Source organism: Falco biarmicus, chromosome 7 (assembly GCF_023638135.1).
Source record: "Falco biarmicus isolate bFalBia1 chromosome 7, bFalBia1.pri, whole genome shotgun sequence".
Lineage (NCBI taxonomy): Eukaryota > Metazoa > Chordata > Aves > Falconiformes > Falconidae > Falco > Falco biarmicus.
Window position 1 is genome coordinate 22,185,028 of NC_079294.1, and position 25,316 is coordinate 22,210,343.

The 25,316-nt window shown below is 37.0% G+C and overlaps 1 protein-coding gene across 8 annotated transcripts in view; it reads left to right on the plus strand.

Moving 5' to 3' along the window:
* PCNX1 (pecanex 1) overlaps positions 1-25,316 on the plus strand; it is a 92,185-nt gene that overhangs the window by 52,732 nt on the left and 14,137 nt on the right. For all 8 annotated transcript variants that reach the window (XM_056344971.1, XM_056344973.1, XM_056344975.1 and 5 more), the window contains 17 exons: positions 3,349-3,459; positions 3,950-4,041; positions 5,268-5,377; positions 7,103-7,208; positions 8,928-9,020; positions 11,172-11,322; positions 13,243-13,384; positions 14,812-14,989; positions 15,378-15,486; positions 16,098-16,227; positions 17,323-17,381; positions 18,093-18,308; positions 18,892-19,145; positions 20,131-20,361; positions 21,713-21,813; positions 23,129-23,279; positions 25,014-25,244. In XM_056344971.1, the coding sequence (XP_056200946.1) occupies positions 3,349-3,459; positions 3,950-4,041; positions 5,268-5,377; positions 7,103-7,208; positions 8,928-9,020; positions 11,172-11,322; positions 13,243-13,384; positions 14,812-14,989; positions 15,378-15,486; positions 16,098-16,227; positions 17,323-17,381; positions 18,093-18,308; positions 18,892-19,145; positions 20,131-20,361; positions 21,713-21,813; positions 23,129-23,279; positions 25,014-25,244 (2,465 nt within the window). The remainder of the gene's footprint in view (positions 1-3,348; positions 3,460-3,949; positions 4,042-5,267; positions 5,378-7,102; positions 7,209-8,927; positions 9,021-11,171; positions 11,323-13,242; positions 13,385-14,811; positions 14,990-15,377; positions 15,487-16,097; positions 16,228-17,322; positions 17,382-18,092; positions 18,309-18,891; positions 19,146-20,130; positions 20,362-21,712; positions 21,814-23,128; positions 23,280-25,013; positions 25,245-25,316) is intronic.

Below are 25,316 nucleotides of genomic sequence, written 5' to 3' on the forward strand. Positions count from 1 at the left end.
TGGGTAAAATTTCTCCCTCCTATCGCTCTGCTGTAACAAACTGCAGATAATAAACTAATACGGTGTTGTAGAAAGAAAATACTTTTAGCTTTTTAATTATCTAGTATCTTAGTCCTCATCCCTGGACCTTCTGTTCTTTCTTCTTAACTTGGACCCGGATATGCCACCCTGGCTTGGACCTAGCTGCTCAGGAGTTAAACGTTTTGATTCAGACGCTCTTGTACTCTCTAGAGGGGCTTGTGGCAAATGAGTAGGAGTTCTCTTAAATCACGTTGTTTGTGTTTAGTGATCAGGTTGAACAATAGAGACACAATTTTTAAAAACACTGTAGACAGATTAAATCTTATTTAGTGTGTCTCTTCTCATAACAGACCTATCCGCAATACCAAAAATGTAATTTTGGGCTGTATGAGATACTTCCATTGTATTCTGAGCAGCACAGTGTGTTCACAATAGTTCTTATATTTTAACACTCACTCCACCCCCAAAAAAACCAACCTAAACCCACCACCTCAAAAAAAAAAAAAAAAAAAAAGCCAAAACCCACATACACAAAAACCCAACAAAACTTTCTTTTACTTAAAAAAATTATAGAAAGTAGTAACAGCTGTGTAATCTCAGGCAAAGCCTATAGAAAGGAGAGAGAACGTAAACATCTGAAGACCATCTGATCATAGAAACTTTGTGCATATTCTTAAATGGAGCAGAGCTATTTGGGTGATACTCTCTGGATTACCTCTTTGGAGGGGGAAGAAAATCTGTAAGGATTCATCTAAATTGAACACACTTTCTCTTCAGTTGTACCAAAATATCTGTGCATGAAAGACTGCAGCAGTTAAGTGTTACGACTACATGCCTCCAGTTTTTGGACAGTCTTCTAAGTAAAATGAAAACTTGAGTCTTAATTTGTATTTTTTTGTTTACTTTATTAATAAAAATTAGTCAGGTATTTTAGTTTTTGTTTATTTTGGGAATATCCTGAATTTCATACCTAGTACTATTTCCCCCTTCAACTTTCTGCTGCTAAGTCTGTATTTAAATATCCAGAGGGAAAAGGTCAAAGCCGCTTATTTATGAACAGAGGGTTGTCCAGGAATTTACAAAGGTGCTTTTCTGCAGATTCTATGATCTGTTTATGCACTGGACTACTTCATTCTGTATCTGTGATGGAAAAAGAAGCTAAGACAGCAGACGGTTTTGACTTATTCAAGACATACATCTTGCTTCTTTTCCTCTGTCAATTTCAAAAGTCTTTTCTTCCCATTCCTATCACCTAGAGTCATTGCCATAATGTATACCCATAAGGTAGTACATAGATATATATAAAAGTGGTGTGTTGCATGGGGAAAGTGACCTACTTTTAAAAAAAAGTTCTTAAGAGTGTTTTCCAGTTTTAAAGACATGCTGGCTTCTTCACCAGACCATGTCCATTCTGGAATTAGGTTTTGAAATGTCTCAGTTGAAGAGTTCTGAATGCTTTTTGATCCTTGTGTTTTACTGTTCTTCTTGGGTATTTTGCACCACCTTATGTGGTTTATATTTCTTAACAGTTCTATCAACAAAAAAATCAGATTGCCAGAACAGTTCTCACTGCTTAAAAAAAAACAAACCAAAATAACCTCCCCCCCTTAATGTTGATGAAGCACTATTTCAAAAAGCTTTCTGTGTATTGCAAAGCAAGCTGGCTGCTAGCAAACATACTTCATTAGCACAAAGTAAAAATCTCAGCTGCCTTTTTTCCCATTCCCGGGCATAGCTACTAGAGCAACACAGGTGCAGGGCAAGGCAAACTTTGTGCTTAGATAACATAATCGCTTAATCGCTGTGCCCTTGCCAACAAACAAGTGAGGACTGGTATAAATTTATTTATGTATTTATTTTGTCTCCCACATGTTGGACTTCATCAATTGCTTTCAGTCTGCTCCATATTTATAACAGTTGCTTTCTGGTTTTGCCTAGGTGGTCCCCATTAGAGGCCAATTCTGTTATAGATGTCAAAAGCAATCAGAAACGTTGACTTTTTGCTGGACTACCCTTTATAATTTGTGTAGACCCAGATTTATTTTATAATTTTGTTTTCAGTGGACCCAAGATAGTTCAACTTCTAAGCCTTCATGAAACAGCTTCATTAGCCTCCTATGTAGGCTTCCTTGAGTAATGATTTGAGATGAAGTTTTTACTTGAGAATTCTGAAAAATAGCTGCTTCCTAGTCTCGTATTTCTGAATTCATATCAGTAAAAAGATGCAGACCTTATTGTTTTTCCCCAGCCCTGAACCTACATGTGTTTAAACAGCACTTAGTTATTTAACTTTACCAAGGAGTAGGAAAAAACCCTAGATTCTTAGTTGCTATCTCATGTAGACATTTCTGATGTGATACCCTTTAGTATTCAACCATTCTGTGGATATAGTTAGAAACATAAAACTGAGAGTTGTGACTGTACAGGATACTTTAAAATTGGTTTCTTCTTTTGCTACCTGAAGCTACAAGTCAATGAGGTTATAGGAAATCCTCCCTAAACTGCTGGATCTTGTCTGCTAGGGTTATTTTCATGGTTTGATTCTTCTGTCACTCAGAACCTAGAACTTGTCATATGCTGCTGCTTGTAAATTACATCTGAACTATTTAGCAGCTGTGTAAATAGCTGTTATTTCTGCACCTTTTACTCCTTAAGATGGAAAGTGATAGGTACAGGTTGGGACATTCTTTGTATTAAAATTAAGTGGCATTTGTTTATCTTTGCATCCTAAGTAGTGTAATTTGCAGAGGTTTTAATGGTTCATACAGTTACCTGTTTTCACATAAAAAAAAAAGTCATTTAAGATCAGAACTCTTCAGGAGTGGTGTAGGAAAATGAGTGAAAGTGTCAGATGTTACTAGTGGCAAAAAACCTGGAGGTGAAATGCTTGGCTTCTCTTACATCAGTGTGGCTGGTGTTAGCTTGCTCCTGTAACTCCAGGCAGGCAGTTAGGTTCAGATAAGCCTCATTTACAATGAGTGGAAACTTAAAAATCTTCTAGTCTGTAAACGTTCTTGGCTGATCTTTCTAAATAAAAATGGAAAGCCTGAATTGGCCTGTGTCCGTTTCTACATCGATTAAAATGGAAGTACAAGATATTTTCTGACTGTTGGTCTATGTAACCTGTATATTCAGTCAGTTCTGAATCACTGAAGTAGAGATTTACATAATGACTATTTTCCTTAGAATTGAAAGTAGAAGTACTTCATAGATGTTGAGTTAAATGGTATGGGTGACACCCTAGAACTTAAACTGAATAGTATGTTAACATGCTATGTTTTTCATATTCACCACTTTCAACTGTTGTTTTTTTTTTTTCCTCCGTAGTGTTTACACTATGTTTCCCTATAGTATTCTTCATTGGTCTCCTGCCTCAGGTGAATACATTTGTGATGTATCTCTGTGAACAGCTGGATATTCATGTCTTTGGTGGCAATGGTGAGTGGTGTTTTTTATGTCAGTGGCAAAAACATGGTTAGGACCAGCCATCAGATTAGTAGGCTAGTTAAAAAAAAAATCTAATGATTTTACTATTTATTTATATTCCTACCCTATAAGCATAGAATACTAACTGTATTTTCAGAAAGGCTAAGGGTCTTCTGATTGATTATTGAGAAGTAGAATTACTGTTCTAGTAACTCTGTCAAAAAGTATACTTTCTTCCTTGACTGGTTTGTGTTGCAGTTGTTAACTATTCCCATGGTAATGCTGTTGAATAAATGAGCAGGTAAATAAAGCCACAGAAATTGTTTTTTTTAAAAAAAAATCATTTGTAGGGGAAAGTACAGGTAGTTGCTGTGGTTTGGATTATTTTTAATATCAAGTGTTGCAACTAGGGGGCTATTATCTTTATTAATCTGCAGTATATTGTATTCTAACCTAATTATATAACACTACTAAATGCTTCTTTCTTTTCTATGATATTCAGCTACCACAAGCCTGCTTGCAGCACTTTACAGTTTTATCTGTAGTATTGTGGCAGTAGCGTTGTTGTATGGACTGTGCTATGGTGCCCTGAAGGTGAGCAAAATCTTAGACACAGCATATATTAATGTTTTGGGGTTTGTTCTCTGCTTCCTTGTATCTTAGATACTTAAATATGCAGAAAGTGAATTAAGAATGGAATATTAGTCTGGTTTGGTAGGGTTTTATGCATGCTCAGCTATGATGTCAGTAACGGAGATGCAGTGCAGGAACAAAGCAAATTTTTTTGATTTAAGAGGTTTATCACTGTGCCTCCACTAACAGGCAATTTTTATTGGCCAAAACCACATGATGTTTACCATCAGTTCCATTCTACATGTGGCTTGTTTCTAGCACAGTCTTCATGTATTGGTTTGTTAATCTCTCAAAATGGCTCATGTGAGTGTGTTTTCCAGTGCTGCAAACCAGAAAGTCTTTTCAAATAAAGATCTAATTTGAAAAGAAACCAGGAAATAGTTTATAATGACAAAGTAAAGATGTGTGCCTATCTAAAAAGTGGAGTTAGCTGGCAAAGGGAGGGGGAAAAACCCCCAAACGAACAGTTTTTTCTTGCTTGAAACACCCTTCTCTTTGAAAATAGTGTGGTTGGTTTTGTTGGTTTCAGGTGTTTGTCAATAATCAAATGCTGTCAGTTCACCATTAATTGTAGCATGTGCACCTTCCAACTTGGAGTTGACTTTTTTCCACTCTTCCACAGACAGTAAAAAGTTGCTAGAGGAAATACTCCTATGATGCCATTGACTGCAGAACATAATTAGCTTTCTGTGAATTTGTATGTTTGTCTAATTAGCCTTTTGTAAACACATCTGTTCAAGATAAACAAGCTTTAGCAAAGCATCAGTGTCGCATCTTTGTAGATCCTGTACAGATCATGAAAAGAAAGAGGACTACTGTTTTAATTGGAATTCAGCACATGAGGGAAAAAAAATAGTAAAAACATACGTAACTTTCAAAATTAAGAAGTTACTAATTGCAGCTCCAAGAACCTGTGGTCTCAAGGAATGCAGGAGATTATTCATAAGTTATGAAAACTGATGACTGCAATGATTAATGCTGTAGGCTTAAGGGATGTACACTGTGTTAGTTTCCAATTTCTGGTTAGATGTGTAAAATTGATCAATATTTTTGTACTGAAAGTCCTCTTTGATGTGGAATTCTATCTTAATTTTTCCATTCTCTTACTATGGTATACATAATTCTTACGTCAGATAAGTGTTACGTACTTTGTGTCCTTTTTATTAACGCTTCATTTCTGTCTCCAGGATTCTTGGGATGGGCAGCATATTCCAGTTCTCTTCTCCATATTTTGTGGTTTGTTAGTGGCAATTTCGTATCATCTCAGCAGACAAAGTAGTGACCCTTCTGTACTTTTGTAAGTGATTCATTTGTGTTCTTTCCCCTAGGAGGAAGCAAGTCACAAGGGAACATTGTTTATAATGTTATACACTAGTACTGTTTCAACTGGTAGTCACCAGCATTATCAAAAATAGTATGATATGTGTTCAGTAGTTTAAAGAGAAATTCTTAAGTTTTGCATCTAGTTCCCCCTCTAACAGCAGCCTTTCTTTGTGACTTCTGACCAATCTCTTATGTGCTGAAATTGATTTAACTGCCAATGTTCTCTAAAATGCCACTCGGGTGCCATCTTTCTGCTGGTGCATTTGTGCTGAACAGCCTGTACCCATTCTGTATTTAAAGAGGTGCTCAAAGCACAGTTTAAGCTGAAGCCCACGTGTGGATTTTTTGAACTGCTCTGCTCACTTAATTCATTACTGTGTTCTTATCTTGAATGTATGCTCAAAGTACTTGTTCAAATTATTTGATCTCAGATGCAAGACAATAAGGATCTGTTTTGGTGGTGAGTGTTCCCGTGTAGTGTGGGGAAATGTATTCGTGTTGCTGTTCTGAGTTGGAGTATTGATCTGATGATGAGAGTATTTCTGATGCAGTTAATAGTTATGTGTGTAGAACAAAATAGTTCCAGTATGGTAAACACCTCCCACAAAGTAGCCAATAGAGGCTCAGTCATATACCTGAGTTAGAGCTTGAAGCTCAATATAAATCTAACCATAATTTTGGATGAATTTGATAAGTGGTAGCGTGGGGTAGATAATGAGGGGCCTATTCTGTCCACAGGGGAGATTAATGATTCCTGACTGTTCGCACTGAAGGAAGATTTTTACCTTTGGGTTGACAACCAAACCTTGTTCTGTTTCTCTTAGTTCAGGTGACTTTACTCAGTTAGTGTGAGGTCCTTGTCCCTAGATACCTATTCTTTTGTTCTTTCCAAGTACTATAGCCTGGATGCTTATATTTGATGTGCAGGTTCACCTATTTAGACGGATGTGGCGCAGTTAAGCATTGCAGTATGTAATTGTCTTTGAAGATCTAGGGCTCATTCTGTAGCGAGCTTCCTGTTGATAAAATCAAATAATACATATTTCTGTACCACATAAGGTATTGTAAGAAAAATCACATTGAGGGCTTGCAGGACACTCTTTGCTAGGACTGCTGCATATGGTCTTCTAAAAGCTTAGGTGTAAGTTTTTTGGCCTTTAGTACCAGAAAGATCTGCTAAGACTTTAGTAGTTTGGTTAGCACAACTAAATCATGAATTAATCAGGGTAGTGTAGTTGGTTTTGGTTTTGTTGGGATTTTTTTTTCTGTTACTGTTGAGGTTTGAACTAAACCAAGGAGTTCTTGGTGTTCTAGTTGGTGTTGACAAATAGACAACTAAACTTTGCACCAAGTTACATTTCTGTTGCTTATGAACTAAAGTTTTGTTTCGTGGGTACTAAGAACTCCACTTTGAATTAACGTTTTTTTCAGTTACTTGTCTTGGTACTGGAGAAACTGCTATTTGAACATCTGACTGCTCACCTTTTAATAAGGTGGTCATTGTCTGCAACCAGAGAACTAATTCTTGTATAAAGTTGAGATCTCATCTTTGTAAATTTGCTCAGCCATGTGAAAACACTGATAAGCCAGGATTACTTTTTCTTCTAATCAACTTGTAATAGAACTTTTGATTTTGTTATTCTTCTAAAACCACATCGAACAATACATGCTTTTCAGTGGGTTCCTTTTTGTCTTTAAGCTCTTTAGTGCAATCAAAATTTTTTCCTAATTCTGAAGACAAAAACCCCGAGGATCCTCTTTCTGAAGTAAAAGATCCTTTACCCGAAAAGCTTAGAAATTCTGTGGTAAGTAGGCTTTTAAATTTTTTTTAATGAAATCTAAGCATTTACTTTATGTTAGTTTGTATAGCATCAGTTTGGATCTTACTTAACTCACAACACTTGTTGATTATCATGGTGTTGATTAGAATGGATACTGGAGTGTTTCCTTTAAATGTGGAGATGAACCAATGTACTATATTGAGTATAATGCTTATATTGCAATTTAAGTTATTTAAAAGGAGGCATGTGTGAGAATTAGAATTCCCAAGTGTGAATTCAGTGAAGTATCATGGAGGATTTTCTTTTAGCTTGTTGATAATATGATACTTGCTTTTGTACTAAAGTTAGTGGGAAAGAGTTAATGGTACCAAAATTAGATTAACTCTATTTCTATAATTGTGAGCAAGAGATTTGTGCGTGCTGTTCAGAAGCAGAAGATAAAACTGGTGGAAAGCATTGTGGGTTTTTTGTGGTTTGTCTGGTGTTTTTTCTTTAAAGAGCAGATGTAACTGGTTCCATTTATTTTAGCACATACTTTGAATTTTTAGTACAAATTCACTCTTAAGTATTTATGCAAATAGTAATATTTAAACATTTTTCACATGGTGGAGCAGTAAGTAAAGACTACGCAGCTTAGGATATTTAACTTGTACAAAAGAAGGTTGAACCTTGTGTAGGGCTTGGCTGTAGGAGACTAACAGTATAGATGGATTTCTCCTAGTACATCAGCCACAAGTGTTAACAGGGTGCAGTGTATGGAAACTGCAAGTAAATATTTAGTGCAGAGACTGCAGTTCTTTTACCACTTAACAGGAGAGAATGACTGTAGGAGCTGCAAGTTCCTCTTTAGCTCTCAAACTGTGGTGTTAGTCACCAAAGGGAGAGGGGAGCTAAGGGTTATGATACAGTCTTTCTTTTACTGTTTTTTAAATCAGGACTTACTGATTATTTTTTTTTTTTAAAAAAGCTGTATCTCAAGAAGTAAAGACCTTGCAGCAATAGCTGCTGTGTGTAATTATTTGGCAGATTTTGGAGTGGATAAGATCTTTTGATTTTCAGAGTTGAAAATATTAATGCTGTATTTACAGAGTGGGAACAGGTGTAAACTTGGGAGACTCCAAGTTGTAGTGACCCTAAGTACGTATTGCCCCCTTGTGACTACATCAGGCATTACTCATTTCATTTTTTTGCCCATTATTGACAGCTTGGCTTCATTTTTTTTAGGAGTAATGGAAAATTCAGACTTGTTCTTCATGGTCATTCCAAAGCTATCCTTTACCCTTCTGTAAAGGAGGTGGGAAAATGGTTAGAGACTAGTTGTTCCACCTGGTTGTTAGCTCTGTCTAGACAGCTGTTTTCCAGAGCTCTATTAATTGCTCCATAGTCTAAGCAATTCTTAGATCCTAAAGGGGAAATTTGGTTAGCCCTTCATGCTCTTTCATCAGTGCTGTACGGGGGTCCTTATAAACACTCACAGTCCAGAATGAGAGAGTGAATACATTGTGTAGATTAATTTCTCCTACCCTACTTTGGGTATGTGTCTTTGCACTTAACTCATTTGAAATAATGCTCTTAGCCGTAAGATTTGTCTTCTGAAATTGATAGCTTCAATGGAAGTAATTAATACTGGCATAACTTGAAAATCTTTGCTCAGTCTCAGTGTTACTGCTGATGGGAATTAAGAATCTGAAGAGGACAACAAAATCTGGTATTTTCTAAAATTATTTTGTTTTGACTCCCCAGAGTGAACGATTGCAATCTGACCTGATTGTGTGTATAGTCATTGGTATACTCTATTTTGCAATTCACGTCAGTACAGTATTTACAGTTTTACAGGTAAGCGTTCCATCATGTTTCCCATTTGTCTTCTATATACAAATACTCTAATGTTATATAAGGCTTACTCTGGTAGTGCACCGGGTCTCCTGACTACTTTTAGATGGTCTTTTAAATATATAGTGTGGCAAGTACGTGACCAAGTATCTTCATATTCCGGTTTTATGTGCTCAAAAGCTCTTCTTGCCCTGCTCTTTCCCAGTTTCTTCTTACATTCTGGACTTGTTTGGTCTCTGACACAAAATACCCTCTTTTGCTTTATTTATCTCAGTTAAATAGTGTCAGGATGTCATGGTTTAACCCCAGCCAGCAGCTAAGCACCACACTAGCATTCGCTTACTTCCCTGCCGTGCCCCTGCAGTGGGATGGGGTGGAGAACAGGGAAAAAGGTTACAGTTGGGGTTGAGATAAGAACAACTTAATAAATAAAATAAGGGAAAATATAATAACAATTGTAATGAAAAGGAGAGAGGAATAAAATCCCCAAGGGGGAAAAAATACAAACAAGTGATGCACAATACAGCTGCTCACCAACTGCTGACCAGTGCCCAGCCAGTCCCTGAGCAGGGATTGCCTGACCCTGGCCAATCACCCCAGTTTATATACTCAGCATGATGTTCTATGATATGGAATATCCTTTTGGCTGGTATGTGTCAGCTGTCCTAGCTGTGTGCCCCTGCAGTTTTTTGTGCCCCTGCAGCCTTCCTGCTGGCAGGGCCTAAACAACTGGAGAGTCCTCGACTTTGTACAAACATTACTTAGCAACAAGTAAACACATCCATGTGCTATTAGCATCATTCTCATACTAATTCCAAAACACAGCGTTGTACCAGCTACTGAGAAGAAAACTGACTTTGTCCCAGGCAAAACTAGGATCATTTGGGAGTAAGGAAAAAATGAAACAAAATTTAAATTAAGCAGGTTTGATTCTTAAGGTTCAGCCCCTCAGTCTTTGACTCAGCAGTTGCATGCTAGTGTGGCTGTAGACTGTAGCATACAGGAGTACTCCTTTACTGGAATGGTTAATTACAAGACTTAAAACACTTGAAACTCAAACACTATTTGAATTGCTAGTCTAGCTAATATTACTGCTTTGGACACTTTTAATGTGTTTATAGGGCTCCTGCTTGATGATGATGACATGGGACCAGATCCTGTGCTTAAATTTATCTAAGTCATTTGCCTGAAGAGCTGGAGTTACTGAATTTCTTGGTTTTGCATTCCTGTAATGGAACCATTGTTTAGCTTGTGAATAGCCATATGTCAGGCAAATGAAAGTTTCTTGCACGTGTTTGAGAAGGATTTTGCTTTTCTGCTGCTGCCTGAAGTTTAAGTAAGAAACTAATTTTCAAAAGCATTATGTATTTAGGTAGCTTCAGGTTTTCAGGCGCAGTACATAAGCAGATGTACTAGGGTTTTTTCCGTAAGGAAAACATCTCTTCTGTTGTATGGCTGGACTTCAACACTGCTTTCGAATGTTGCTTTCTCCCAAGTTTGAGAAGCTTGGCAGTATGCTCTTCACCAGCTGTATAGTTCAATGGGCTTAGGCTTCACAGAATTTCTGAATCAAGAGCTTATAACAATGTAATACAATCCTAATTTTGCTATGACATACCTAGAAATTTTTGAGAAATTTTCAATGTATAAAAGTCTTACTGTGAAATCCAGTCTTCATGGCATGTTAATTTAGTAGTATTTTGTGGCTTCTGTGAGCTTGGTCTTGGTGGTAGGCTTCTGATCCACCTACTTCTCAACAGAATATAAGATTAATGATTAGTTTTTCCTTATGCTTATACCCCCTTTTATCCAGGGGATGAAAATCTAAATTAGACTCGGCCTTTAGAGGATAATAGTTTCATAATTTATAAAATACAGGTGGGTCAGAAGCAATGGACTACGAAGAAAGATTGGTGTACTATTTCTACTTTAAAATACTTTTCAACTTAGTGAAAAATTATTAGAAATAGATGATTTATTCTCTCACAGGCATTTCTTGTTTGATCTTAAAGTTGGTAGTAAAGCTTCTCGTGAAAAAATTGACAGCTTACTATTACAGGAGTACTTGCCTAAATTATGGAAAAGGCATTGCATTATTAGTGATTATTTTGTTTATAAAACACAAACCTTAATTTCTTCAACTCTTCTTTTTAGCCTATTTTAAGTTATGTTCTCTATGCATTGGTGGGTACGGTAGGCTTTGTGACCCATTATGTTCTGCCTCAACTCCGAAAGCAACTTCCTTGGCATTGCTTTTCTCACCCGCTGCTGAAAACCAAGGAATATTATCAGTTTGAAGTCCGAAGTAAGTATAATTCATGGCACTTTCTTCAATTTGCTGTAGTTGCTGACCAACTTGTGTTACCCATTGATATGCTTAACCTCTTTTCTGTATTATTCATTATTAAATGGAGTATTTAATGACATCTAATTTAGAAGAGTCTTAGTTTTTTGGTTCCTCATGCTTTGATTCCACGACATGTTATGTATCTCTTAACTAGTGATGGTAACATTCTCTCAGAGCAGTTCCGTTAAAACAGTCTTCAAAATCTTAAGTTGCAAATGATTGCCATCATAATTTTTTTATGAAGGTAGAGTGTGTTTCACTAGCTATTTCTTCAAGATAGGAGTTTTCAAATGTATTAGAGGATTAGGTATGTTGAATACTGTCAGAGATTCCATCTTGGCATGGATTTGAGTCTTAATGGTAGTGTTGACATGTTTCAACAACAGAAGGCAGTGCAAGCAGCCTGCTGATGGAAAAACACACTAAGGAACCAGTTTTGCTAATTGATCTGCATAGACGTTCACTTGCACTTTGTGTTGAAGTCTAAATTTCCATGAAATCTTTCCCTGGAGGCTGCAGAAAATATGTGGTTAGTTATACTGCTGATCAGTTTTCCAGTATGAATAAATACAGCAGTAGATTGTGGGGTCTCCACTATTGTAACATTTTTATTGTTAACAGCAAGCTTAAGAAATTTCTATCAAAAATGTCTTGGAAACAACTGAAGCTATTTTGTTTTGTCTCTTCAGTTTTCAAGGTAAGACGGTAACGGAAAGGAAGTGAGCATTCTGCTGCTTTCAGGAGCATAGAACTATCAGAATTGATTTGCAAACTTGCTACCTTTGTAGTGGTTATGCAGTGTGGTGTTTTCACTGATGTCTACATTGTGGGCTTTTTTTCAGTGTTTGGGTATACTGATGGATAAATATGAGTAATTCCAATATGATGCCAAACACTATTTGGAGAAAGAAGTGAAAAATGCAATTGTATGCCTTAGATTTTTTTTTTTTTTTAATCTGCATAACTAGAGAAGCTACAGTCAGTGACCTTTTGTGGTTACCGACTTCAGCATTTCCATGTGTAGGAATATTATCAGGAAAGATGAAAGTCATACCCAGTAATGTTAAATGTAAGTTTGTAGTTTCTCCTAGTTTGGTCCTTGTAACTTCTTAAGGAGAATTCATGCCGTGTCAATGACTAAGAGTCCTTATGGCTTTTGTTGTAGAAAAGGAACTCCAGATTTTGCTGGGGCTCATTCAGTCAGTCATAGCAATGAAGAGGTGTGGGCCTTTTTCTAGGCTCTTTCAAATATTCCTCTAACCCATTATGTATGCAGCAACGTTTAACATAACCTTTGAGATAGGTTCTTCCAGCTGTATCTGTGCTGCCTTGTAAAATTTTCTCATTATTCTCATTTGTATTATTTTGAAACTTCAATCCTATTATGTATTTTGTCGTCATTGTAGAAGTGTGAAAAGTTCTTAAGTCTCAGACGTTTATGTTGACAGGCTATGTATGCTGTTCTGTATTGTAGAGTCATAAACCAGAAATCTTTCAGTTTGAATATAGTTGGAAAACATTATTTTGCATGAGGTAAAACGTGTTATGTCAAACAGCTTCATCAGTATCGGTGCTGAAATTACTGATGAGGTGGCAAGCCAATTTGTTTCCTGCTACATGCAGTAAGCAAATGGCTTGCAAACTGTCGTATTGTAATATGTTTTATATAGATGTGTATCAGTGCAAAAACTATTGGGGCTACCAACAGTTGCTTAGAAAGAGCTTCTCTTTATTTCAGTTAAATAAAACCATGAAAGTCTATTATGAGAGTACAGTTAGTATTTGGCTCCACACATTACTTTGATCAAGACTTATTCTGTTAACTGCATTTGATGTGACAGTGCAATCTGATTATTTCTTCTTATCATATCTTGATAGATGCTGCACATGTTATGTGGTTTGAGAAACTTCACATTTGGCTCCTTTTTGTAGAGAAGAATGTTATCTATCCACTGATAGTCCTCAATGAGCTTAGTAGCAGCGCTAAGAATATTGCTAGTCCAAAGAAACTGGATACTGAGTAAGTAGAAAAGTCTATCAAGTAATCCGAGTATATCTGCTGTAGTGGGAAATTAAATAGTTCTGGCCTTGTTGGGAAGACAGTTATTGCCATTGCCTTAAAACTAAGGCGAGGAATAAAGTTTTTTCCTTATTTGAAAGCTCTTACAGAACAAAGTCATTTTGACTTAAACTGAATGAGTATTGCAGTGTTAACTAGGAACCCCCGTGGAGATAAATCATTCAATTCATAGCATATATTATAAAGACTGCAGTTTGCAGAATTATCTAGTAATGTGATACCAGAATTTCCTTGTTGATCTTCAGAGCCTATAATGTGATTATCTGGCCTGCAAGGTCAAAATAGTGACAGTATGTTCTGGTATTTTGTCAGGTGTAAATTTAAGTCTTGTGTAATATGCCCTGAGTTGGTGTGCCAGCTTGCAACCCCTCTGCAGCTTTCTGCTCTCATTAAGGAATTCCCTAGGCTTTCCCGCCCCCAAGTATAATCTGTATCCAGATGGAATTGCACATTGCCTCTTAAATTCAGCCTTAGTTATAATCCTTTGAGCGGTGTATCTGTCTCAGCAAATGAGTTCAGCAATAGGCCCTTCATTTTTTGCCTTCAAGAACAGCGACTAGGTGGCTTTCTGTGATTTGAAGTTCTGTTGATTTAGAGCAGAAGGGCTGTAGAGAAAATACATATTTCATTTTGTTTCAATATTTATTTGGGGGTGTGGTTTGGATTTTTTGGGCTATGGGTTTGGTTTTTTTGAAGTTTAATAATCCCTGGATCTAGTAAGTTCTTGCTTTTGGGTTTATTATGCTTGTCATTACAAGACCTTTGGGAGGAATATTGCTGTTACACTACTTTAATGTTATTTTTACAACCCTTTAATCTGTCACTTATTATTTCTGAAAAAGAATATCACTGTAAGTTTATCATGAAGTTGTGGTTCCCCCAGTATAAGCTAGAGCAGTATAGTCATGCAGGAAATAATGATAATGCAACGTTTATTAACATCCTCTTGCTGATGAATCCAGAGCACTTCTAGCATCTCAGTGTTCGTAACCTAAATTAAAAACCAGGTTTCTTCTGTTCAGAGTACAAGGATATTTCATATTTTTTTTAATTTTTGTTAGCAAGACTCTTGCAAATAGTGCTAATTCTTGAACACTGATTGGCTTGAGAATACTGATGGAAAGACCTGGATAGTAACCTTTAAAAAAATTTGAAATCTGAAGTAGTCTTTAAAAAACAAACAAACAAAAAAAATAACCACCACCAAACAAAAACACATACACACCCTGCCCAACTCTAAAAACAAATCCAAATCTAAACCCTACATTTGAAGAGATTGGCATTGCATGACAGCAACAATTTAGGTGATCTTTAAACCCCTTTTGGACAGCAGATAAGTAACTGTTTTGTGTGAATTTCTTGTACAGGTTGGGTGCTTTAATGATCACCATAGCTGGCTTGAAGTTACTGCGTTCATCATTCAGTAGCCCAACGTGCCAGTATGTCACTGTTATTTTCACAGTGCTCTTCTTTACTTTTGATTACAAAAGTTTTACTGAGACCATGCTGCTAGATCTCTTCTTCATGTCCATACTCTTCAGCAAGGTAACTTTAACTCTATTTCTAAGTATTTCAGGTCATCCAAAAAGGAAAACAGATAGTCCTAGACTGATAGGTAATCTTGCAGATCATCGATCCTATTGGTACTGTAATCAATAAGCTATAAGACAGCTAAGACTTATCCTTCCCGAAGCAGTTATGTTTGCTTGAGAAAGCACACGTAACTTGCTAAGCATCTTGAGTTTCTGTTAGCAGAGCAAGGAAATGCATATTATGTTACTTGCTTCATTGTTGCATCCTTTTTGTAAGTCTCAAGGCTTCTGTTAGACCAGTAAGAACTCTGGTGACCAGTAAATCCCTCGGGATATTTGTGTACTGCAAAACATGTTGATTCTGACAAATCACTAAATTTTTCTTCTTTTTCTTCCTGTAGCTTTGGGAACTCTTTTATAAATTGAGGTTTGTGTATACCTACATTGCTCCTTGGCAGATCACATGGGGATCTGCCTTCCATGCTTTTGCCCAGCCCTTTGCTGTGCCACGTATCCTTTGAAAATGCAGACTTTTTCCTGAAGTCATGTATTTATAACTTCTGAATGTTGCATTATAATGGATTATGTATTATGGGCTGAATCTACTGAACAAACAGGTTTGTCTAGTGAGTATTTATGAAAAACTGCACACTCTCTGCCTTGCTACAGTGCTATTAATTGTACAGTATCAGATAGGGTAAGAATAGAATCCTGACATAAGAATCATAGAGCAGGAGTTACTTAATTCTGAAAATGACACAGCTTTTCTTCTGACAGTCATTCCCTTTTTTTCAACTGTCACTGTGATTTTAGTTCTTGAGTTTTTGCATTTTAAGCTTCTGTAGGCTAGTTTGAATGGACCATTGAGTTAGTATTCTCTGTAGAAATTTGAGAAAGCGAATGACCACCATGTCTAGTGCCAAATTTTCACTCACTTCTGTTTTTAAAAACAAAAATAATCTCCTTATTGCTGGAGGTAACTGTAAAGATACTTTGCATAAAAATTCTTTGAGCTCTTGTTTTGCTCTTAACTGGTGTTGCTGTCTATTTTGGGTACTATCACAGAAGCTTGAAGAAAAAGCAGTTGTTTCTTTGTTTTCCTTAATGCAGTTATCATACAGATTCTGCAATGTTGTTTGTCCAAGCAGCTGTGTCAGCTTTCTTCTCTACTCCACTGAATCCTTTTCTGGGAAGTGCAATATTCATCACTTCGTATGCCAGGCCTGTCAAATTCTGGGAAAGAGATTACAAGTAGGTGAAATAAGACCTTGAAAGTTTGTCCTTTGTTTTTAATAATGTAGCTATGGCTAGATGTGCTGGTTTGGTTTTTTTGTTGTATGTTTAGTTGTTGGGTTTTTTTTTTTCTGCAAGTGCTGCTATTTTTTTCCCCAGAGAAAACTAGCACTGCAAGTTTTCAGTGAACTTGTTTCTGAAATACTGTAGCAGCTGGTTTTTAAACTAGCAACATTTGCTTTATCTTTGTAAGTAATTTCTACTTAGAGCTATGCCATTCTGGTAATTGTTTTGAATATAAAAATTATGATATTGTAATGTGCAATTTTAATCAGAAAGTGAATTGATACACAGAAAGGTTTTGAGGGGGCAGTTTATAACTATATTTGACCGGTGTTCATTATTGCTCCATATCCTGTCACAGTTAAAACTGGCTAACCTCAATACAAAAATATTTAAAGTAAATCTTTTTTTATCAGGGTGGGACCGGTATAATCCAACATGAAAAATCTTTTACTACCTTTCTGTCATTTATTTGTCTGAAGTCTGCTGTTGCTGATGGAGTATCAGACCAGTAAAATGTTAGATAAACAGCACAGATAGTTCTGGTATTTCTGGAGAATTAATTTTTCATTTCACTACTTGATTGCTGTTTTTTCCTTCTAACACTTGGACAGTTTAAATACAATGTTCCAAATCTTACATTAAAGAGTTAAAGTTGTAACTTTAGCCAATGAAATAATACTTTTCTGAAAATTGCCCTTTCAGTAAAGTCTACTGGAACGTTAGCTGTGCTGATGTAATTGGTTTTAAGTTTACTTGTGACAAAGTTTTATGGTATCTATCAAAAATGTATATGCTTACATCTAAAGGTAAAGGTCATTCTATGGACAAACTTTATTAGATATTGGATTATAGTGCTGTTACAGACAGGAAATACTTTTATGTATGAGAAGAACAGCACATTTGCATATAAAATAAGTTTAAAGTAACTTTATGAAACTATTTCACTGTGATTATTTTTTTTTACAATGTTTATTCTGTTAGTAGTTCCTTCCCTTCAATTTTCTTACAGTAATACATTGTATGAAGTATGCTTTATTTTATTTTCAGCACAAAGCGTGTGGATCATTCAAATACAAGACTGGCTTCGCAGCTGGATCGAAATCCAGGTAGCTTTCCTTAGTCTGATTTTAATGGTTTCTTTTTTTGGAGGGGAAGAGTTTGGATAGATAGTGCTTTCTTTTTCAAATGTAAATGGCTTTCACAGGATTTTTGTAGAATTTATGATCAGTTTGCCCTCTGATCTTCTCCGGCCTTCCTGTTGTTCTGTCTAGTGTTTTCTCCTCCATAATCTCCTGCTTTATTCTTTAGTCTCTCCTATAAGCTTTTTTGTTTTCCCCCTTACCTTTGTGTGTGCCTGCTTTACTACTTTATAATTAGAGTATGCATAAAGCTGTTTTGCTTCTTACTCTTAAGTAATTGAAAAAAGCCAAATGCTCTTTGAAGGTGTCTCAATGTCATGGTGATGAGATCAGTACAACAGTCATTACTGAGATGCTTCTGTGCTCATTTGGTTTTGTGCGTCATTACGTGGAATACATTCATTGGAGATGTGTGAGTGGAACTGAGGGAATATTTTGGAAAATGAAGGAGTGACTAAGAAGGAAAAAAAAAACTGGTTGAAAATACTAAATGTCACTTACCACTCATTTGGAATAGTTGTCCCTTAAAAAAAAAGAGGGTGTGGGGCATGGAGCATGACCTTGAAACAATGTTGCTGTTAAAAAAAATTGTAGGATTTAATGTGAAATGATAATTGACATTCAAGCTTGATGATTTTCTGTGGGTTCAGATAATAATCCAAATCCAATCTTCTGCAGGTTCAGATGATAACAACCTGAATTCAATCTTCTATGAACATTTAACCCGTTCCCTTCAGCACAGCCTGTGTGGTGACTTGCTTTTGGGTCGGTGGGGAAACTATAGTACTGGGGACTGCTTCATCCTAGCCTCTGACTACCTCAATGCACTAGTACACCTTATAGAGATAGGAAATGGCTTGGTCACCTTCCAGCTGAGAGGGCTTGAATTCAGAGGTGAGTATGTTATACTTCCTTAACTGTCTCTACTAAAAAGTGGACTTCTGCTTTAGAAACTTTTAAGGTTTTTTTCAGTTCCATCCTGAAAATTGCTTTGAAAATGGGCCACAGGGCCTCTTTATGCCCATGTCACTTGTGAGGAAAACTAGCTTGCTCTAGCAGGGTTCATGCCAAGTCTTTCTTCCCATTTTAGTGCAACATGGCTACCATAATTGATTCTTAAGAGACACGTAACTAAAACGTGATCTTCAATAATAAATTAAGCCAGGGGGCCGGCGCGTGGATGCAGTGGCAGGCAGCCATCTGTGGCTGCTTGGTTTCCCCCCCAGCCCCCGGCAGGGGGGTTCTGTAAATACCAGGGGCCGGATTGAGGACGCTGGGGGGCTGTATCCAGCCCGCGGGCCGTAGTTTGAGGACCGCTGAATTAAGTTATCCAAATCTTCTGTGTTCATTGGCAGATTGTTCACTTGGTGTTACAGAAATGTAATTGAAGATGGGTTGGGTTCTAAACACTTAAACATAAGATAACGTTAAAGCAATTGTAAAAAGTGTCCAACTCTTTCCTCCGTTTTCTACTAAGGAACTTATTGCCAGCAACGAGAAGTAGAGGCCATCACTGAAGGTGTAGAGGAAGATGAAGGTTTTTGTTGCTGTGAACCAGGCCACCTTCCTCACATGCTTTCCTTTAATGCTGCCTTTGGGCAGCGTTGGCTGGCTTGGGAAGTGCTTGTGACAAAGTATGTTCTGGAGGGTTACAGCATCACTGACAACAGTGCAGCTTCCATGCTTCAAGTCTTTGATCTCCGTAAAATTCTCACCACTTACTATGTGAAGGTATGATTCAGATCAGTACAGTCCTTGGGGGGAGGTAGGCTGGATTACATCTGGGAACTGCTTAATGCCTTGAACTTCTAATGTCTTTCATGCAAGGATCATAGAATGTGGTATATACTATAGATGTATGAACACCCTTGTCAACAAAGGGCAGTTTGCTGTACTGATGGATACTTGATACTCTGGTGCATGAGCAGGACAATGACCCTGTAGTTGAGAACAGAGAGGGGACACCTTCCTGCTGAAGCTGGAGTAGAAGTTTGGAAGCTTTTACCCAGATGCAATAGCTGTGTTGTAAATGAAAAGTTAAATAAACTGTGTTTCTTTAGGAGAAAGCCAAGCTGCTTCAGTCTTTTAAAAGCTGTCCAAACCTATCTTTGTTTTTAAATAAAATAATAAAGAAAAAAGCCTTCAAACCCTCCCCTGTAGTTGTAAGAGGACTCTAGGCCTTGGAACCCTTCAGATACATCAGTTTCGTAATTGGGATCTTTCATAAGCTTCGTAAGTTTCATAACCCTCTTTTAGACAGCTGAAAACTTCCAGGTTGAAATACTTTCAAGATACTTATTCACACACATGTGCAAGTTGTTGTGCTCCCCCGAACACAGGGGTGTTAAACTGTCTTGTCTTTTATCTAGCATTTTAATTCTTTAGAAACTCAATATCTAAGCCTCCATGTTAACTAGATAAAAATTTCTATGTATTTGTTTGGGTTTTGAAAAATTAGTGAGCTCTGTCTTATCCTTTTTTCTTTTCCTTATTCCTGCAGTACATACTTCAGAAATCTTGACAGTTTTTGAAAAATATGCATGTATACAAACCCACGTATGTGTTCTGTGCAAATGTTTTGCATCTGTGAGCTAAATAAATGGTACTGTATATCAGTTTCCTACATTACCAGGAAAATAATGCAAATGAATACAAACAAGTGAGATTGCTGACTTGTTGCAATACTGACTCATACCTTTAACTACTGCTGTTTCAGGGAATCATCTATTATGTCACAACATCCCCCAAGCTAGAGGAATGGTTGGCAAATGAGACGATGCAGGAAGGACTGCGGTTGTGCACAGACCGCAATTATGTTGATGTAGACCCAACATTTAACCCCAATATCGATGAGGATTATGACCATCGTCTAGCAGGGATCTCAAGAGAGAGTTTCTGTATGATCTATTTGAACTGGATAGAATATTGCTGTTCTCGCAGAGAAAAGGTAAGGAGGACATGTGAGGAAAGCAGTTTACCATTCTAGGATGGCCTCATTTTTTTTTTCTCCCTGTTGGTTTGCCTTACAGGCTGGTTTAATACTGATTTCTAAAATAGATTTGTAACTGAAATATTTTTTAGTTACTGCTTTTGATCTTCTGCTCCTGAGATGTGAATTTAACCAAATTCTGTAAGTAGTGTATGATCTAACCTGTTTAGTAATCAATTTTCATTTACTGGCCTAAATGAATCAGTAGAATCTTAGTCAGATACGTATCTACATACAGAAGGGTGTGTTTATAGAATTGAAGTTTTGTGCTTAGATGCCAGGGCTTACAAATCAGCCCTAACTTAATCAAAAAAAAAAACCCAAAACAAATACCTGTTGTCGGCTTTTAAGCCTTGACTACTTCTTTCTTAGTGGTCATACTACTCTATTCCTTTGGACCACTGGAATTGTTGGCTTGGAAAAAGATCATCCTATATTTAAACATTCATCCCTTCTCCAAGGCCTTCTACCTTTTTAAATAGAAACATTAGTATGTTTGTAGGGGAAAGCCTTGACTTACTGTGTACAAAAAAGCCCTGTATGTGTCTATCAGAGAGACAGAAATGTAATTGGAATTTGTTTTTAATGAAGTTTCTGAGACTTCAGAATTCGGTTTCAATTTGGAGGTAATAGATCAATTAAAAGACCATTTTAACAGGAGTAAGATGTAAAGTATTTTGCAGTGAAGTGACACACAGCCAAAGAAAATTGTTTCTCTCGAAGTCACAATCTTGTGAAATATTTTGTGTAGATATTGAGAATTGGGTTTAATCACTTGAATGAATGATGCTGTTATCTAGGGCATTGTATATCCTGTACAGCTACTACTGGCTGTGAGCAGAGGGTGATTTCCTCCCCCTACCCCCGAATAAAGCTATAGTCCAGGGAAGTTTTCAGTTAACTGAGAATTATATACTCGTAACCAGGAAGTGAGAATCCACTTTGTTTGCTGAAAATATTTTTGTTTTAACCTCATAATTTTGCTAATTAACTGTTTGAATGAAAGATACACAGTATGGATGAGGAACATCGCATACATCTGTTTAGCTTACAGTTTGTCTTACTTCAAGTATAGTATGCATGTGTCTGCCTCTACAAGTATTCTATGTACTTGCAAAACTTTTAAAAATAATTCCTATGGAAAGTCTGAGAAAAAGTAACTGGTGTGGTACATACATACACATGCTTGAGTTTACATACTTTTGTATGTTTGGGTCTTGTTACTCCTTCTGGCAGAATGGGATTTCTGTGGCAATTTCTTTGCTCCATTCACCTGACTTTTATTTTTTTGTTTGTTTGTTATTACAAGCCACTGGATTCAAGTAAAGAGTCACCCCTGGTGACATTGTGTTACGGACTGTGTGTTCTGGGGCGGAGAGCGTTGGGAACAGCTTCACATCATATGTCTAGGTAATGAGATGTTGTGATGAGCTTCCCTTCCTCAAAATCTCTCTGGGTTCCTAGGTTAGGTGTTAGATGAGTGCCTCTTCATAAAAGAAACAGATATTTAATGTCATCTTTCCTTAAATGTAGATATGCTATGTAACTTGTCTTCATTATAACAGCTAGGGAAATGTAACCAAACAACAGGAAATGAGGGAGAACTTCATTCTGAGCATTTTGTTTTATTGAACTAATGCAAGGTGAGAATTCTGGTGTGAGTAAGGACCAGTTATAACTGATCAAAAAACCCAAGAACTGGTTTAGTTCTAAAAGTAAGCTTCATCTCCTGCTCCAAGTATGTGTCCTATATGGAAACAGGGGGAAGAAGAGGACAGATTCTTAAAATGAAGAACACACACGTCTTGATGGAAGTTAGGCCAGACCACTGTGATGGGTTTCACAGTCTAATGGAGTCTGTGGCAAGCAGTTGCGTACAGATCTTCTTCAGCTCAACTCTTGTCATCATATGGCAACTTCTTTCTTGCAGGCTGACAGCCTCAACTTACTTCAGAAAGCCAATGTAAAATATTGGGGTTTTTTTCAGGAAATCACAAGGTGATGGTTTTTAAAAAAATAAATAAATAAAAAGAAGCCTAATTTGATGTGGAAGCTATCGGTCATCTGGGTGCTGACTGTAAAACCTGTCCTACTTGGCTTTCAGGGAAACTGACTAATTCTTCTAAGTACCAGCTAATTGCCCCCTTAAGGTCTTGCCAGATGTGCAGTTGCAAGAGTGATCAGAGCATATCTGATTTTTCACTCTTACCTTAGCTTAGTAAAAGAAACAATGCCTTTTAAGCATGAGGAAGTTGTCAAGTTTTTTATTCCGCACAACTGAAGCTACGTACCTTCCTTAACTGGTCCGTTGTGCTGTTACATTGCCTGAAACATTTTCTCTTTAAAAAAACTTCAGAATGTAGTCAGGCATTCCTCACAATGCTCCTGGTTAATTTAGTCTGTGTAAATAGTCTGCTGCACATATGGTTTCTTCATTACCTGTGCAGTGCACATAGACATCTAGTGTCCAGGCTTTGCTGACACACATGTCCTTACTCATATGTTCTTTTCTCCCTGTATTATCTTGTAAGCTATCTTTATAGAGAAGAATTATGTTACTTTCTCTACAACTTGACAAGCAGAAAATACCAATGATGATGATAATTGTGGATATGTTTGTATTTCTGTTAATATTTGGGCTGTTTTCCTGCTCTCCCCCCCCCCCCCCCCTCCTTTTTTTCTCTCTTCCCTCTCCGCCCGCCCCCCGCCTTTCCCCCATCAACAGTAATCTGGAATCCTTCCTGTATGGCCTGCATGCCCTATTTAAGGGTGACTTCCGTATATCTTCAATTAGAGATGAATGGATCTTTGCTGACATGGAGTTGCTGAGGAAAGTAGTGGTTCCTGGAATACGGATGTCACTTAAGCTTCATCAGGTGCGAGATTACACAGGAAGATGTGTCCAGTCCCCCTTATTTCTGTGCATTTGTTATTTAAAAATAAGTGCCTGGGAGAAAGAAAAAGGAAGAGCACAAAACGGCACGTGATTGATGTGGACAGCTGAAAATGAGGGAATATCCTGTATTATCCTTTATTTTCTTGTAACTTGCATGGAAAGTTATGTAGAGGAGAAGGGAATGCAGTTTATGCTCAGAGCTTGACAGTTACATCAATTGTAGATCAGAGAACCCTGTTTCATACCCATCTAGAAGTAATTCCCTTATGAACAGCCTCTCTTAATATTTTCCCTTCCTTTCCCCTCCTCACATGTTTGTAATTGGCTTAAAAGGTTATCATGCCATTTGAAGCTGTACAGCTCTCTTTTCCAATGGGAGCGGTTTTTCTTGTTGTTTTAGCTTTGAAGTGTTGTAATGACAGACACTTTGGCATTGCTCATTGATCCCATCAGTAAGGTTTCACGTGAGAATGAGAAGGTTGATTTTCTAGAAGCTAAAATTGGGGTTGGTCTTCATAGTGAACTTGAGGGTAAAGATGAGCAATCTCAAATTCTGACTGGTGTGTCTTATTAACTAAGTTCAGCAAGTACGAAAAAGCATGTGCTGAGTGATAAGCACTCTGTGAAGGGCGGGAAAGTGTTGGAACTCTAGAAAAACAGATTGCTTGAAAATCATATTAAGTAGGCAGATCTTTAGTTGTACTTTTTTAATAATAGTTTCTTTTTTTGCCTTCATTACAGAATCTAGAAGTCCCCCAAAGGTAGCAGTGACTGAATCAGCTCTTTTGTGTAACACAAACTCCCTGGATTTAGCAGAATGTGTATGTTAGGAGTACATGTAGTGAAGTAGAATAATTACAAAGTGATTGTTGAAACCAGTAGAAGTACCACTTCAGCAGTTCTCAAGTGTTCTCAGTATATTTGGGTATACTGTGCAGAATGGGCTTGAATTAAGTCAGAGAATGAAAAATGAGAAAAATACAAATATCTCTAACAACAGAAAAAATCTGAATGTGATTATATTAATCTATAAAAGGTGATTTATATTCACTTGCAGTGCAGTAGCATATCCAGGCTTCAGCCAGCATTAGAAATTTAGCTATTAACCACTATCCCTTTTTTAATCAGGAAGTAGTGTGACCTTATACTGAATTGAACTTGCAAATTTTGTGTTTGACTGGTAGTAATGTAAGCTGTGTGATAGTTATCTGATGCTGAAATAGTCTGTTATCGAGTATTAATGTGACCTTTTTAATAGGAAATACAGATAAACCTTACTGGCTTTCTTCTTATCGCTTTGTTATGTGATGCAGTCTCAGTGAATAATCAGTGCTTTACTTAAGTGCTTTCTACAGTTGGAGACTTGTGAATAAGCAAAGAAGCTAAAACTAAGATGCTTCTGCAGGCAGTATAAATACAAGTTTAGTGTAATACTCAACCAGAAATTTACTTGACTCAATAATAAGCAGGTCTTTCCAATTCTTTTGTTTAGGTTAAAAGAAGCATCAAACACAAGCAAACAGAACTATTCTGTTTGAAAAGAGGTCATCTTTAACAGTATTCTTTAGTCTGTATCTAATATTTTTTTATGTCTAGTTTTTGCATAATGTGCTGAGCCTTTCAGGAGTTTGAAGTGTGAAATGTTAGGCGTAACTGTGTGTAAAAATCAGAAATGTTAATCATATCTTACTGAACCATGTGTTCTTGGACACAGGATCACTTCACTTCTCCGGATGAATATGATGATCCTTCTGTCCTTTACGAAGCCATAACAACCCATGAAGAAAATCTAGTTATAGCACATGAAGGGGACCCTGCTTGGCGGAGTGCAGTTCTTTCCAATTCTCCCTCCCTCCTTGCTCTGCGTCACGTGATGGATGATGGCACCAATGAATATAAAATCATTATGCTGAATAAGCGGTATCTCAGTTTCAGGGTCATTAAGGTAAGCTTTGTGCACATTTCACAATGTGATAGTGTGTTGTGGTTTATTTTAATAACTATACCAAACTGCTAC